The sequence below is a fragment of the Vigna umbellata genome, chromosome 3, assembly GCF_029865625.1.
Source record: "Vigna umbellata cultivar VRB3 chromosome 3, Vumbellata_1.0, whole genome shotgun sequence".
Taxonomy (NCBI): Eukaryota; Viridiplantae; Streptophyta; class Magnoliopsida; order Fabales; family Fabaceae; genus Vigna; species Vigna umbellata.
In genome coordinates, this window is record NC_142167.1 from 19,707,446 (window position 1) to 19,722,104 (window position 14,659).

General features: G+C 33.5%; 3 protein-coding genes across 5 annotated transcripts; 1 reads left to right on the top strand and 2 right to left on the bottom strand.

The window, feature by feature from the left end:
* The first annotated feature begins 2,580 nt into the window (after window positions 1-2,580).
* Window positions 2,581-4,483, top strand: LOC124828154 (phenylcoumaran benzylic ether reductase Pyrc5-like). The gene is made up of 5 exons (XM_088109320.1): window positions 2,581-2,829; window positions 3,012-3,146; window positions 3,247-3,484; window positions 3,696-3,899; window positions 4,087-4,483. Exons 1-5 carry the CDS (start codon window positions 2,647-2,649, stop codon window positions 4,299-4,301), a joined length of 975 nt encoding a protein of 324 aa, XP_087965446.1. The 5' UTR covers window positions 2,581-2,646; the 3' UTR covers window positions 4,302-4,483.
* Window positions 4,484-4,808: 325 nt separating this feature from the next.
* On the bottom strand, window positions 4,809-7,412 carry LOC124828155 (putative pinoresinol-lariciresinol reductase 3). 3 transcript variants are annotated; one of them, XM_088109321.1, is made up of 5 exons: window positions 7,161-7,412; window positions 6,946-7,080; window positions 5,681-5,924; window positions 5,193-5,408; window positions 4,809-5,042 (listed from the first exon to the last, which is right to left on the bottom strand). In XM_088109321.1, the coding sequence occupies exons 1-5, from the start codon at window positions 7,338-7,340 to the stop codon at window positions 4,876-4,878; spliced, it is 942 nt and encodes a 313-aa protein (XP_087965447.1). In that variant the 5' UTR covers window positions 7,341-7,412; the 3' UTR covers window positions 4,809-4,875. The 3 variants fall into 3 exon arrangements, with proteins under 3 accessions (XP_087965447.1, XP_047157342.2, XP_087965448.1); XM_047301386.2 differs by having other exon boundaries at window positions 5,193-5,396; window positions 7,161-7,409; XM_088109322.1 differs by having other exon boundaries at window positions 7,181-7,321.
* Window positions 7,413-8,279: 867 nt separating this feature from the next.
* Window positions 8,280-14,008, bottom strand: LOC148201820 (adoMet-dependent rRNA methyltransferase spb1-like). Its single transcript, XM_088110010.1, has 11 exons — window positions 13,452-14,008; window positions 13,308-13,355; window positions 13,050-13,208; window positions 12,896-12,942; window positions 12,285-12,441; window positions 12,121-12,182; window positions 11,822-12,014; window positions 11,318-11,407; window positions 10,181-10,320; window positions 9,941-10,067; window positions 8,280-9,499 (listed from the first exon to the last, which is right to left on the bottom strand). Exons 1-11 carry the CDS (start codon window positions 13,923-13,925, stop codon window positions 8,498-8,500), a joined length of 2,499 nt encoding a protein of 832 aa, XP_087966136.1. The 5' UTR covers window positions 13,926-14,008; the 3' UTR covers window positions 8,280-8,497.
* Between the last annotated feature and the right edge of the window lie 651 nt (window positions 14,009-14,659).

A 14,659-nucleotide genomic window follows, 5' to 3' on the forward strand; every position in this document is an offset into this window, starting at 1 on the left:
GAGCAAAGCATTGCCCTTTTAGTTGGTTCAACACATTTATATACATTTTCAACTTATCCTTATAAAGAAGTCAAATAAATGAACATAACATGTCGAAAGATGAAAATTTTCTAAGTAAAAATATGTCCACTGCATAACCAGGTCTGAGTTATCTTTGTAGGTATAATAGGATTTAGTTATCTTTGTTTGTGCTGTTTTCTTGAAATGTAGGGTGATTGTTTTCTCAAGAGTGCCCTAAAGAGGGTATATTCTTACAAAACCCTTCTTTGACTACGTAATCTTCGTTACGTGTCTTACATTGTTTGTTCAACTTTTCAAAATTAATGTTTATTAAGATTTTAATTCACTATTGTTTAGAATAATTTTGAGTGATTTATATTTTGGGAAACAAGACTTTAATAAAGAATGAAAATGTTTGAGTAAAAAAATAGTTGGTTAAATTACTTTAAAAAATGATTAAATACATTATGAAATTGGTTAAATGATATAAAAAGACATTTGGACTTCAAAATCAATATTTAGTAAGCTTTTATTTTCTTATTTTTTGAATAATGTTGAGCGGTTCATAATTTGGAAAATAAAATTTTAATGAGAAATGCATACATTTAAATGAAAAAATAATTGGGTTAAATATGTTTTTCGTCCCTTAAGTATCACACGATTTTGGTTTTAGTCCCTACTCAAAAATTTGATCGTTTTTAGTCCTCATAGTTTTGAAACTCTTACTATTAGTCCTTAAAATTGGATGACGTTAACTTTTGTTTGACATGGCTAACGACCAGCCCACTTGTCATGCCACCTGACTATTTTTAATTGATGTGATAGTAAAGGTCTGGTAGTCGGTCGGCCTGGTGGATGGTCGGCCACTAGGTCTGGTGGTCGGCATAGTGGTCTTTGCCCATAATCGTTCGGCCTTTTCCCAACATCGTTCGGTCTTTCATGTATTGCATTCCACCCGTCACCATAATCGTTCGGTCTGTGCCCAACATCGTTCGGTCTGTGCCCAACATCGTTCGGTCTTTGCCCAATACCGTTCTGTCTTTCATATATTGCACTCCATCCGTCACCATAACCGATCGGTCTTTGACCAACACCTCTCGGTATTTGCGGAACACCGTTCAGTCTTTGCTTGTAACCGTTTGGTCTTTGCCCAATACCGTTCGGTCTTTTATATAGTCCACTCCACACGTCACCATAACCGTTCAGTCTTTGCCCAATACCCACCAGGCCGACCGACCATCAGACATTGTAACCGACCACCAACCAGGCCGACCGACCACCACACCTTTACTGCCACGTCAATTAAAAGTAGTCAGGGAAGGTGACATCACACGTGGGCTAGCCGTTAGCCACATCTAATAAAAGTTAACATCGTCCAATTTTAAGGACTAATAGTAAGAGTTTCAAAACTATAAGGACTAAAAACTATCAAAATTTTGAGTAGGGACTAAAACCAAAATCGTATGACACTTAATGGACGAAAAACATATTTAACCCAAAATAATTTATTAAATTACTTAAAAAATTAAATATGTTATAAAATTTGTTAAATGTTCATATAATCTGAAACAAACACTTAAACTTCAAAATTGCTTCTGAATTTCCTAATTTTAAAATAATTTTGATTCACATTTTTAAAATAAGCTAAACTCGTTCACTATCACCAAAATCTAAACTTGTAAGCATACCCAATACCAAAAGTCAACAAAATACCAAATCCCATAAATTAAATGTAAAACCCTAACGGACTCTTTCTTTCCAAACGACTATTTCCATAATCATTTCGATTACATTTCTACCCTTCCCAATACATCTTCATTTTACAAACCTTTAATGGAACCTAAAAAAAACCACTGCCTCATTTTCATCAAAATTAATTATAGATAAATTTATATTTTGATCTTCTAATTCTCATAAAAAAATTCAATTAAATTTCTAATTTTTACTTAGTTTAATTTAGTTTTATAATTTTTAAGAATGGTTTAATTAAGGCATTTTTTTATATTAATAATAAAATTTTATTAAAATTTATATATCAAATTTTAAAAACTTAAATATTTAAATAATTTTATTTTTTAGGTGAAATTATTTTATATATAAATTTCAACAAAAATTTAACCTTAATTTGAAAAATGATTTAATTGAATCATTTTAAAAAATTAGAAAACTAGATCAAACCAAATAAAAATTAAGAATTAAATTAGATTTTTTAAAAGATTTAAAGAATTAAAATAGATTTTTAGTCTTAAATTATTTTTGGACGATGATATTTTGATAATATTTTTATGACAACATTTTAACATCGTGTCATTACGTGATTGGTCCAAAATTAGTCCATAATCAATAATAATCATAAACACCAACATGGACTAATCACATAATAATGACACGTAGATAATGTTAAAATGTTGTTAAAAAATGTTGTTAAAAAAATGTTGTTAAAAAAATGTTGTGAAGATATATTATACTTATTATTTTTTCTACTGGTGTTGATTGACGCTGACTCCACATCTGTCAGTGATTTGTTTACAAAGGTCCATTTGTCCACTCGGCATAGAAAATTAAGTATGCAATATCTATTCCTTCCTCTCTAATCTTCTACTCTTCCATAATCTTTTTCTACTGAAACATTATTGTTCATTTTCAATGGAGAACAGTAGTAAGATTCTGATAATTGGAGCAACAGGGTTTGTGGGAAAATTCATGGTGGAAGCAAGTGCTAAAGCTGGTCACCCCACCTTCGCCCTGGTTCGAGAGTCCACTCTTTCCGATCCATCAAAATCATCCATCATTCAAACATTCAAAACCTTGGGTGTCAACCTACTTAAGGTAATATATTTTTTAGAGATTACTGTCTGTTAACAAAAATAGATTATGTATAATTATTTTATTGATCCGTATATTTTCCTAAAGTGGAAAATGTTTCATCTTCTTTTTCAGAGATTGTTCTCCTATTCTTTTTTTTGGCAAACTACTCTCATTAGTTGTTTAACGTGTTCTTCTATACACAGGGAGATATTCATGACCATCAGAGTTTGGTTAAGGCGATAAAGAAGGTGGATGTGGTAATATCTACAGTGAATCACAGGCATTTACAAGATCAATATAAGATCATTTCTGCTATTAAGGAAGCCGGAAATGTTAAGGTACCTACAAATTTACTGTTGTTTTTTTTCATGCAGACCAAGATCATGACTGCTGTTAAAGAAACTATTGTTGTATTCTGATATAATTATTTGTTTGCAGAGGTTCTTTCCTTCGGAGTTTGGAAATGATGTGGATCGAACTCATGCTGTAAATGAAGGATACGAGCTATTGGACAAAAAAGTTAAACTTCGTCGAGCCATTGAGGCTGAAGGAATTCCTCGTACCTATGTTGTGGCTAACTTTTCCACTGGACACTTCCTACCTACTTTGTCAGAACTTCGTTCGATAAAAACACCACTTGATAAGGTTGTTATTCTTGGGGATGGAAACACCAATGGTACGTAAACACAGCTGTTGTATGGAAGTAGCAGTCTATGTTTGTATAGAAATTATGTAATTCATGTTTTCTTTTTAGTAGTTTAACTTTAAGTTCAATTTGATTTTGTCCAATTTCATGTTGTCATACGAAGAGTTTCATTCACTTTTTTCTTTATTTCTCACGGTTTATGTATCACAAATCTTCCTAGTAACTTTTGTTTCATTTACAGTTGTTCTTAACACGGAAGAAGATGTTGCCACTTACACTATTAGAAGTGTTGATGATCCAAGAACCTTGAACAAAATTCTCTATGTCCGACCACCGGGTAACACCTTGTCGTACAATGATCTGGTATCTCTCTGGGAGAAGCATCACTGTGAAACTCTTAAAAGAGTCTATGTCTCGGAAGAGAAAGTTTTGAAGTATATTGAAGGTTTGTGAATCGTATTTAATTAATTGATAATTATTAATTATGTGCATGTTCAAGGTGAAAAAGAAATGTGTGGTGAACTTGTTTCTTGTACTTCACAAATCAAGATTTTTGGTTAACTGGAAATTATTGCACAAAGGGCCTCTAAATGTGTGTTTGTGCTGATAATTGCAATTTCTTGATCTTGCAGAATCTTCATATCCCATCAACATGGGTCTGTCAATTTGCCACTCTGCATATGTGAAGGGAGATCACACTAACTATGAGATTAAGCCATCATTTGGATTTGAAGCTTCAATGCTCTACCCTGACGTTAAGTACACAACATTAGACGAGTTCTTCCATCATAATGATTCCTGCACGCCATTTTACTTGAACCAACTTATAACTGTTAATGATGTATAGAGTCTTACTTCTAGTATATTTATCTGCAAGTGTTGGTTTTGCTTAAAGATGCATAAAACAGAGTTAGAATCTCTTTTTCTTCTTGTCAAACTTAGTTATCTAAATAAAGAAACGTGTGGAGATGCTAAAGATATTCTACTTCTGTCACATGTCTTGTAATAAAATCAGTGTTTGTAATTGTATATCATTGTCCTTTTTATTTTGAGGCAAGAGATTACTTATTTTCCTCTATAAATAATTACCGGTTGAAGCATGGATTTTTGGATTTGAAAGAGTTTTCATTTTGTATCTTAACAACCAAGACCTGAAAATAACTCCAAAACAAGTTTCTATCCTTATCCACTGTTGTACAATGTAACTTTCTGTTTAATTTTATGCCAATTTTCTAGCCAATTTCAGAGTATTAACGAAATTGAGAGCAAGCATTGCCCTTTTAGTTGGCTCAACACAGTTATATACATTTTCAACTTATCCTTAGAAAGAAGTCAAATAAATAAACATAACATGTCGAAAAATGAAAATTTGTAAGTAAAAATATGTCCACTGCACACTTCCCAGAATTCTCAAATAAAGCCTAAACTAGTGTGTCTAAGAATTCACTGATTGTGGTATATTTCACATGTGGATATAGTTGTGTACCATTCACACCAGAGGGTGGCTCAATATCAAAGTATGTGTGATCTCCATTTATGAAAGCAGAATATATGAAGAGCAATTCATAGTTGGCAGGGTAAGAAGTTCCTGCAATGCCAAAAAGGAAATAAAGGCGTTTGTTAGAATTTTCTTCGCCCTTTTCCTTTTAGAATAAGATTTTGTATGCATATATATATAAGAAAAGACTTCCATATCCAATGAAATTAATATATTCCAGAACTAGGTCTACTGTAAAACCTTTTATTTTCTGGAGCAACTCTCCTTCAGAGACATGCAATCTCTCAAGCTTCTTGCCAATCTTAATCTCCCACATTTCAACCAGCTCATTCAAAGAACAAACGTTTTCTGGGGGTCTCAAATACAACACTTTATTTAAGGTACGAGGATCATCAACTGTACTGATAGTGAAGGCAGCAACATCACTTTCCTTCATGAAGACACCTGCAAAGAAACCTTAGTAAATAATGATCTGTTATCTAAGTGTAAGTCGGTATCACATTACTCTCAGCAACTATTAGGATTTCAAATAAATCTCTAAATTTTCTAGTTTTGATCCATGTATATATATCCTTTAAGTAAAGTTTCTTTAAACTAAATACACTACTTGATGAAGTGTACTTGCACGAAGTTTGTAAAAGTTCTTTGATTTTAAAAACTATTACAATACTATACATTTCAAAGATTAAAAAAGGGCAAGAATGGTCTTTGATTAATGGAACATATACCTTTTGTATTCCCATTACCATATACTGTGACCTTGTCCCTTGGAGGAGCATCTAAGCCTGGCTGAGCAAGAGAAGGAAGCAAAATCTTCATGAAAAAATTGCATGAGATGACAGTGTATGGAATGCCTTCAGCCTCCACAAGTCGACGGATTTCAACTTTGGGTGCATAGAAATTATACAAATCATCAAGCTCTGACACGTGAGCCCTGGTAGGATCTGATCCAAATTCAGATGGGATGAATCTCTGAGACCCAAAATCAATTAACAACAGTTTATTTAACACATTTAACAACTCAAATAACGTAAGAAAACTATGCTTCACCAATCAAAAGATGGATATTGAGAACTCTGGCTGCATACATGAAAGAACAAGATTCCTATACTTCAATATCTATAAATTGGTTTTCTTTAAGTGATAAATTTGATACTTCAAATTTTAAAAACACGTGGATTTAGGTTTTTAAGAATGATTCAAAGTAGAGAATGACCCACAACATAATGTCGTTATGCAAATTCTTGAGTTATAGTATAAAATAAATAACACGTTTATTACAAAATACATCACTGAAAATAATTCCCCTAACTTTACACTTAAAAAAAATAAAAATAAAAACTATTCTGAAAATCGGACTAAACTGGTAAGAAATTAAAAAAGCAGTTAAAAGCAAATCAACAAATATACTTAATACAACACTGTTTCATTCTTTAAAATAAAAAATAAATAAACTTAAAATATTCATTATTTTTAAATTTTAAATATAAATGTTATCATTAATAATATAGATAAATATTATTGAAAGTTTCACTTGACTGCTATAATATATTTATAATAATGTTTTGTACATAAGTTAAATGCTAAGACCCTATAAAGCTCTGTTTTACTTTCAATTCCTATTATAAAGTTACGATAATATATTATTATAATAATTATTATTATTTATTACTATCAATTTAACTATGATCGAAATTAGTCGTAATTATTAAATCATTCAACCATAAGCAATTAAAAGCATATCCCTAAGAAACTATTCTCCCAAACTAAAAATATAGACTAAATGATCACTTTCCTACTGACAGTATAAACTGATGACAATTTAATTTATGATTTAGCATAAATTTGTTGTTCTAAATGGTGAAAAGAATAGCATAGAAGGAACTCGTTCCCATTTGATATTTATGAAACCCATTTTCAAGCACTTAACAAAATTAAAGCAAAAGAAGAAAAAGAATAGAAAAGAAAATTCAGCTTATATTATAAGCATAACCTTAACAGAGCCAAGTTGTTTGATAACTCGGATAAGGAGCTTTTGATGCAGACATTGTTGGGCTGAAACGGCGCAAATGACCACATCTACAAGCCTCACAGCCTCCGCAAGGGCGGTTTCATCTTCCATCGAACCCTGGCCATAACAATCTCCAATTTCAATCATGAGAATGAGAAATTGAAAGAGAAAAATGAAACAAATAAGATGAGAGAGACTGTGAGAAGGGTGGCTCCGCCTTGAGAGAGGGAGTGAAGTTTCTGGGCTTTGATTGGGTGAGAGAATGCAGAGTGTCTGACGAGAGCAAACGTTGGATGACAAAATTTCAGACTTGCTTCTGCTAAATGATATCCCAAACTTCCTGTTACCCCAATTATCAATATTTTGCTCTTTTCCATGCTAACTTCTTCCTTTGCTCCTTGTAACAATCTCAATTATCTATATCTCTCTATTTAGGCTTTTAGGGTTCACTCCTTTCTCATTTCTCTTTGTATTGATTAATTAAAGTATTACTGAAAACATTAATTTCTCTTTGTATTGATTAATTAAAGTATTACTGAAAACATTAATGAAAACGCATGTGATGATAAAAAAAATTATTATTATAATTACAAAATTTATATCACATTCATTCACTTTAATATTTAAATTCATATCATATTATATTTATCTAATTTTATAAATTAAAACATTTCTTTTAATTTATCATACATAAACTTTCATTTTAAATTCACAAATCTAGTCAAATTTCAGTATTTTTTTTTTTTTTAATTCAAACAATCTCACTTTTATCTATTTTTTTTCCTCTCAAATTCAGAAAATCCGCTCCTTTCAAATTCAAACACATCCTAAAAGTTACGTATATTTGTCTTTAATTCTGTTTGTTCTTAAGTTTTAGGGTTTTTTACAAAATAGGATAATTTTACGTCAATTTTATCATATAAGACAAATTTTGAAAATATTAACAGTTCTAGGTAAGTTGTGCTTCTTAAACACTTAAAAGTTGTGTTCTTCCTACACGGCTTCAAACTTCAAATTGAATTTTTATATTATGATTGTGAATGCGTTAAATTTACTTTTGGAATCAGTCCTTATAAATTGTTGGGTTAATACTTCAAAAAATTGAAATAATTGTTTTTAATTTTTATTATTATTTGACACTGACCCATTACTTTCATCTCTATATTATATATAGAAAAGAAAACGGGTCAAGATAATTAAAGAAACAAATGACTAGACTAAAAAGAAACAAAACGACTCAGTCACTAAGATACCCTTTTGAGTAAGGATAATTTACTTTCAACATTTACAGCCACTGTCAAAGACTTGATCCATAATTAATTTCGAAACTAAGAACTTCAATAGTTGCTAATTAAGACAAGTTTTCAATACATTATCGTTTTCCTTTATGAAGGACAAAATTCTCCATTCTTTAATTTATAATATCAAATGCACAATAACACGAAGGAAGCAAATGAAAAACAAAATTTGGGCCTAGAAAACAAGGCAAAGCAATTAATTTGAACTCTGAAGATTGTCACGTATCAATCTATTTTCATTTAGTCCTCTGTTTTCCCTTTTTGGCAGAGGAGGCCTTCGAAGCTCCTTTGCCCTTCGAAGCCTTATCCTTCTTCCCCTTGGAACCTCCTTTTCCTGCCCTACCCATTCCATGTTTCCTAGCATCCTTCTTCATTCTTCGATCAACAAGGACTTTTCCTTTGCCAGTCTTTACTTGTACACCTTTCTTTGCAACTACATATTCCTTTTTAGGCCTCTTCGGAACAGCCTTTTTATAGAGTTGTTCAATTTGCTTCCTCTTCGAACGATCAGAAATCTCTGTCTGATCTGATATGGCATTCGCCTTCTTCCGTACCTTCTCAAGCTTCTTCATTGCAGCACGCTTCTTCCGTGCTTTGGCCTCCGCCACCTTCTTTGCAGGCCGGGCATCAATTTCTTTAAATTGCGCTTTCATGGCAGCAATTTCCTCTTTCGTAAGAGGCTTCACTGGTTGCCGGTGTTTCTTCTCTTCATCTAGAAACCACTTCGGCAATCCCTCGTCATCAAACATGTACTTGTTATATGCATCATCCAATATCTGCTCCCGTTGCTTTTTCCTCATCATCTTCTTTGCATAAGCCAGTATCTCAGCTTTGGTTTCAACATCTTCCTCCGATTCATCAGAGGATGAATCGTCACTTGAATCAGTGCCAGGCGCAGGAACTATTTCAAAATCATCTACTGTCTTGGATGCTTGAGGTTGAGGGTGATCTACCACTGCTTGAGCTGCTGTTTTATTTTCTTTGACCTTTTTGGCAACGGATGTCTTCTCCTTAGGCTCATCATCTATATCCATTTCATCTTTACTCTCATCCTTCTCAAAGTCACCTTCCTCTGCAGCTTCAGCAAATATATCCTGACTAAACCACTTTTTCATTATCTCCTCTTGGGTCGGTTCTGCCCCTTCATTAAGTGGCACCATCAATGGATTTGCTTCTTGATCACCCTTGTCTTCATCGGAATCATACTTGGATTCAACAATATCATCATCCTCACCGCCCTACACAGCCAAAAAGTCATGATCTACACGTAAAAGAATTTAATGGTTTCTAAACAAAAAGAAGCAGCATTCCATGTTTCTAAACAATAAACTAGAGATTCAACTAGAAACTAGGGGGCAGTATACAAAAAACATATGTTTATATTAGGAGTGAGCTTGATAGTGGATCCTGAAGGTTTGTTTGGATGTAAGAAAGGGGCGGAAATAAATTAATGGATACAGGAAATAAAAGAGTGTGGATAATATACTGATGTTCCCTAGCTCCAGGTGTTTAAATATTACAATCCAAAATATTTTGGGAGAGATCCAAAGGGTTCAGAAAAGTAAATATGGCGGGATTTTCAAGAATCGCATATAATATCAGTTCTCAATCTCGGACTATATAAACCTCTAACAGAGTGAACGTTTAACTACACAAAAATCACGAAGAATAATGCCTACCTCCAAAAGTTGGGCATCTGCCTCATAGGATTTCTTAATTCGCTTACGTTGCTTTGAACTTCCTTCCTTTCTGATGACAAACTTCTCATAAGCTTTATCCAACAAATCTTCCATTTGTTCATTGTATCTGATATCAGTGTAATATTGATTAAAAATCATCACAGATTATTAAGGAAGATTTAAAATGTAAATGCTAACATAACAGAGTATGAGCAACTATCAAAAGAACCTGCCATTCACCTTTTCCGTTCCTCATCAGAATCTTCCAAGTCACTGGATGAATGCTCTGGGCTTTGATGAATTTCTTCATTCTCACTATCTTCTACTTCACCCTCACCCTCGTCACCTTCATTGTCAACAGCTACCAGATCTTTCTTACCCTAAAACCCCAATAAAGAAAAAATCCATTAAAAAAGGAAAGAGGCTGTCCTCAATCTGTTTTTTCACTTCGAAGGAAGTGATACAGATTACATTTTCACAAAAAAATAAATATGTAACTCAAAAAGTTTGTTTTCTGTGCATGTGCCCATATACAGGTGAAGGATTGGTAAAGTACTCCGTAAATGTTGCCCAACAAGAGTGATCTGACACTATTCTAGACCTCCCAGTTGCAAATAAAAGGTATATATCAAGCAAACATCCTGTCTTTTCACTTCGAAGGAAGTGATACAGATTACATTTTCACAAAAAAATAAATATGTAACTCAAAAAGTTTGTTTTCTGTGCATGTGCCCATATACAGGTGAAGGATTGGTAAAGTACTCCGTAAATGTTGCCCAACAAGAGTGATCTGTGACTATTCTAGACCTCCCAGTTGCAAATAAAAGGTATATATCAAGCAAACATCCTGTTTTTTCACTTCGAAGGAAGTGATACAGATTACATTTTCACAAAAAAATAAATATGTAACTCAAAAAGTTTGTTTTCTGTGCATGTGCCCATATACAGGTGAAGGATTCGTAAAGTACTCCTTAAATGTTGCCCAACAAGAGTGATCTGACACTATTCTAGACCTCCCAGTTGCAAATAAAAGGTATATATCAAGCAAACATCCTGTTTTTTCACTTCGAAGGAAGTGATACAGATTACATTTTCGCAAAAAAATAAATATGTAACTCAAAAAGTTTGTTTTCTGTGCATGTGCCCATATACAGGTGAAGGATTGGTAAAGTACTCCTTAAATGTTGCCCAACAAGAGTAATCTGACACTATTCTAGACCTCCCAGTTGCAAATAAAAGGTATATATCAAGCAAACATCCTGTACTTTTCGGGAGTTTTAAAGAAGAGAAGGAGTTTAACGAGAAAAAACAGTTGATGCACTTCAACAGGTTGTATAACTTTTCAAACCAAGAGAAGTGAAAAAGAATAGAACAAACCTTTATAGAGGAAAGGGAAAACAGCTCCTGATCTACATAACCATCTTCTACTGCATCCATTTGCATCCCTGTTGCTTTCCGTGCCTTGTCCTGTAAGATTCAAATCATTAAAGCAATGAATCAACTTGATCTCATCCACTTCAAAAAGAAATGAACAGAAAAACAGAGGTTTAAATTTCGTGATATGGGATTAATGAATTTATGTCAGACTAAACATCATTTATTACTTTGTAAAACCCGTCATTATTCTCCAAACAAACATTAACCAAAGTGATGAATGGAAGAAGGCAGAAATTCCACCATAAAAACACACACCATTGCGACCAAAGGCAGGACTCCCTTCACAAATTGCCGATAAAAGGGTAAAAAAACACCACATTGTGGCGGTATAGGGGTGCAATAATGGCTATTTAACAACATTGATACTAACAACATAGTTTCCAAAAGTCATTCATGCACATATCCAATGACAAGAAAAATCAGTGGAAGTTAAGAGCTAAAAACCTTGGCTCTTCTTTTAGCAAGAAGCTTTTTTGCACGTTTCTTCTTGCGGTCCATCACATTAGTCAGTTCCTCCATTTCATTGAGTAATCTATCTTCTTCATCCACCTTCTGCTCATTTCCAGTCTCTTCTTTAGTGGTAGGAGGATCATGCTTCTGAGTTGGTGAAAGAGCTTTTCTAATGTGAATCCTCCACCTAAATGTGACAAATAACAGTCACCACGCATAACGGGAAGAATAGTATTGAACTTTTTTTATAAAATCAACCAAATATCAGAGTGATATTCAAATCAGGTAGTTACTTTAGAAGATGCTTGAAATCTTGCTTCCCCAAAACCCTTAAATCATCGCATAGAGATTTGACCTGAAAAACAACCGCATTAAAATTAACAATATTGATTTCATCTAATTCTCCACTGATTACAAAAAATGTATAATCACATCTCAGATAATTTAAACAAAATACCTCTTCAGTTGTTAGATCATGATCCTTGATTGGTAAATCAGCTGCATCAGTAAAGGTTATAGAAGTGACTGAACCAAGGATCTCCAGAGGAGAATCTGACCAAATGAAATTTGAAGCTGAAGATATCTTCCTTAAAGTTGTGTTTCCATCTTCATAGCTGCAGTCGGGAAGAAGTTAGCAAACAAGTCTACAGTAAGTAGCAGACTATGTTTGGAGCACAAAACAAAAATTAAAAGCGTGAAATTAAGAGGAATGGGGCACAATAAGTGTGCTATTTGTATAAAAAATCAGTTCAAGTAGGTAATAAACTGCAAAGTTTTTCACATTCCTAGTGTTCTCTGTTTATCAGGATGCCTTAACAATCCTTCAAAAATATTTTTTTATGCAAGACCAAGCCTGGCAATGAATTTAAAAAGGTAACTCACAAAAAAGCAAACATATTAAAAGTTGAACCAAGCCTTGGAATGGAGTAGCAAATAAACTGTCAAGTATTTCACATTCCTTGTGCTCTCTGTTATGCAAGACCAAGCCTTGCAATGAATTTAAAAATGTATTTCACAAAAGCAAAAAAAAAAAAGTCAAACCAATTCTTGCAATGAAGCAGTAGTTACCCGTCACGATGCCTTTTCTGCTTAGTATCTCTAAGTACATCCACCACCTGCACAGATGATTCACCAATCACCAACAGAGAAAACCAAATCTAACCAAAGAGGAACAAAAGAAAACGGCCAATCCAGTATGCATAAAAACAAACAGAATGATTACCTTAGGCTGCGGTTCCACAGACCCCTGAAAAAGATGCTTCACATCAAGAAGTCGCGGATCAATCTTGGCAGGTGCCTTGTACTTAAGCCCCAAAACATATATCTCAGCAGATTCAGATCGACTAGCCGCAGGTTTATCCACCTCAACCTTCTCAAACAACTGAGACACAAAAATCCACAAACAGATATCAACAACTCCCCCGAACCGCCCAAAATCACAAACAAAATTGTTATTCAATCATAAAAACCATCACATTACCTGCTTCAAGCAATACACCACAGAGCTGTAATCTTGCGACCTAAAAATCTACGACGCAACAAAGCAGCAATAAATAATAATTACAATAACAATAATTATAATAATCGGAATAAGAAAAAGAATAAGAAAGTTATGCAAGATTACTTTGGTGACAAAGATACCCTTGGGCGCCAAGAACTGAGTGGCTAATTTGACAGCATCAATGACGAGGGAGTTCTGGCTCATGGCTTCCTGAGCCCAGGCTCCGCCGACATTAGGAGAGCCGTCGTGCAGAATGACGTCAAAGGCGCGGCATCCGTGCTGGTTCATGAGCTTCTTGATGCGGGACTTGCATTCTGTTTTCGTAATGTCTTCCTGGATGGCGATTGCACCGCGGATGGGGGCGATGGGCGCCAGGTCCACGCCGATGACGAGGTGGTCTACGGGGACGCGCTGCACCGCCACCTGCATCCAGCCTCCGGGGGCGGCGCAGAGGTCGAGGACGGCGCGTGCGGACTCGAGGAACTGGTATTTGGAATTGAGCTGGACCAGCTTCCATGAAGCTCGAGACCTGTAACCGTGTTCTTTGGCCAAGTGATAGTACTTATCCAAACGGTGCTTCCCCTTCGCTTTACCCATTGATGCACCGCACTGCAACTACGGGTTTTTGTTAGGGTTTTGGGACACACAGTAGAAGAACGAACACTCTTCCAATGTATTAACTTCGTCCGACCGAGTAAGTCTTGTTTTTTATTATTGGGCTGAGATTCGCTAGGCGAATTTTTGGCCCGCTAGAAATGATTTAGTCTATATTTCATGTTGGGCCGAAAGTGCTGTTTGGTAATTGAGTGTTTCATTCTACACCTCCAAGATCTAATCCTGCACCTCCAAAAATTTCATTTTTAACCTTCTAACATCTGATCATCATTCTACACTTTCAACTTTTTTAAAACTTTATTTTTAACTTTAATAAATACTTTTCCATTTTCTTTTCTTTTTTATTAAAAATAATCTTCACTACCTTAATAATAATTTAATTTAATTTATTTTAAAATTTAAATATTATTTAAAATAATTTTGTACTTTAATAATTATTAAAATATAATTTATGTTATAATAATAGTTATATTAAAAACACAAAAATAAAATAATAATAATAATAATAATAATAATAAATAATAATAAAAATAAATTTGATTTAATATATTCCAATATATTAAACTATAATAAAATATTAAAATAAATTAAATAATTATTAAATTTTAAATAAAAATTAAAATTTTAAAAAGCTTATTTATATATTAAAATCTATAAAATATGTTAATACTTTGATTTTTATTTAAAATTTAATAAATATTAAACTTAAATAAAAA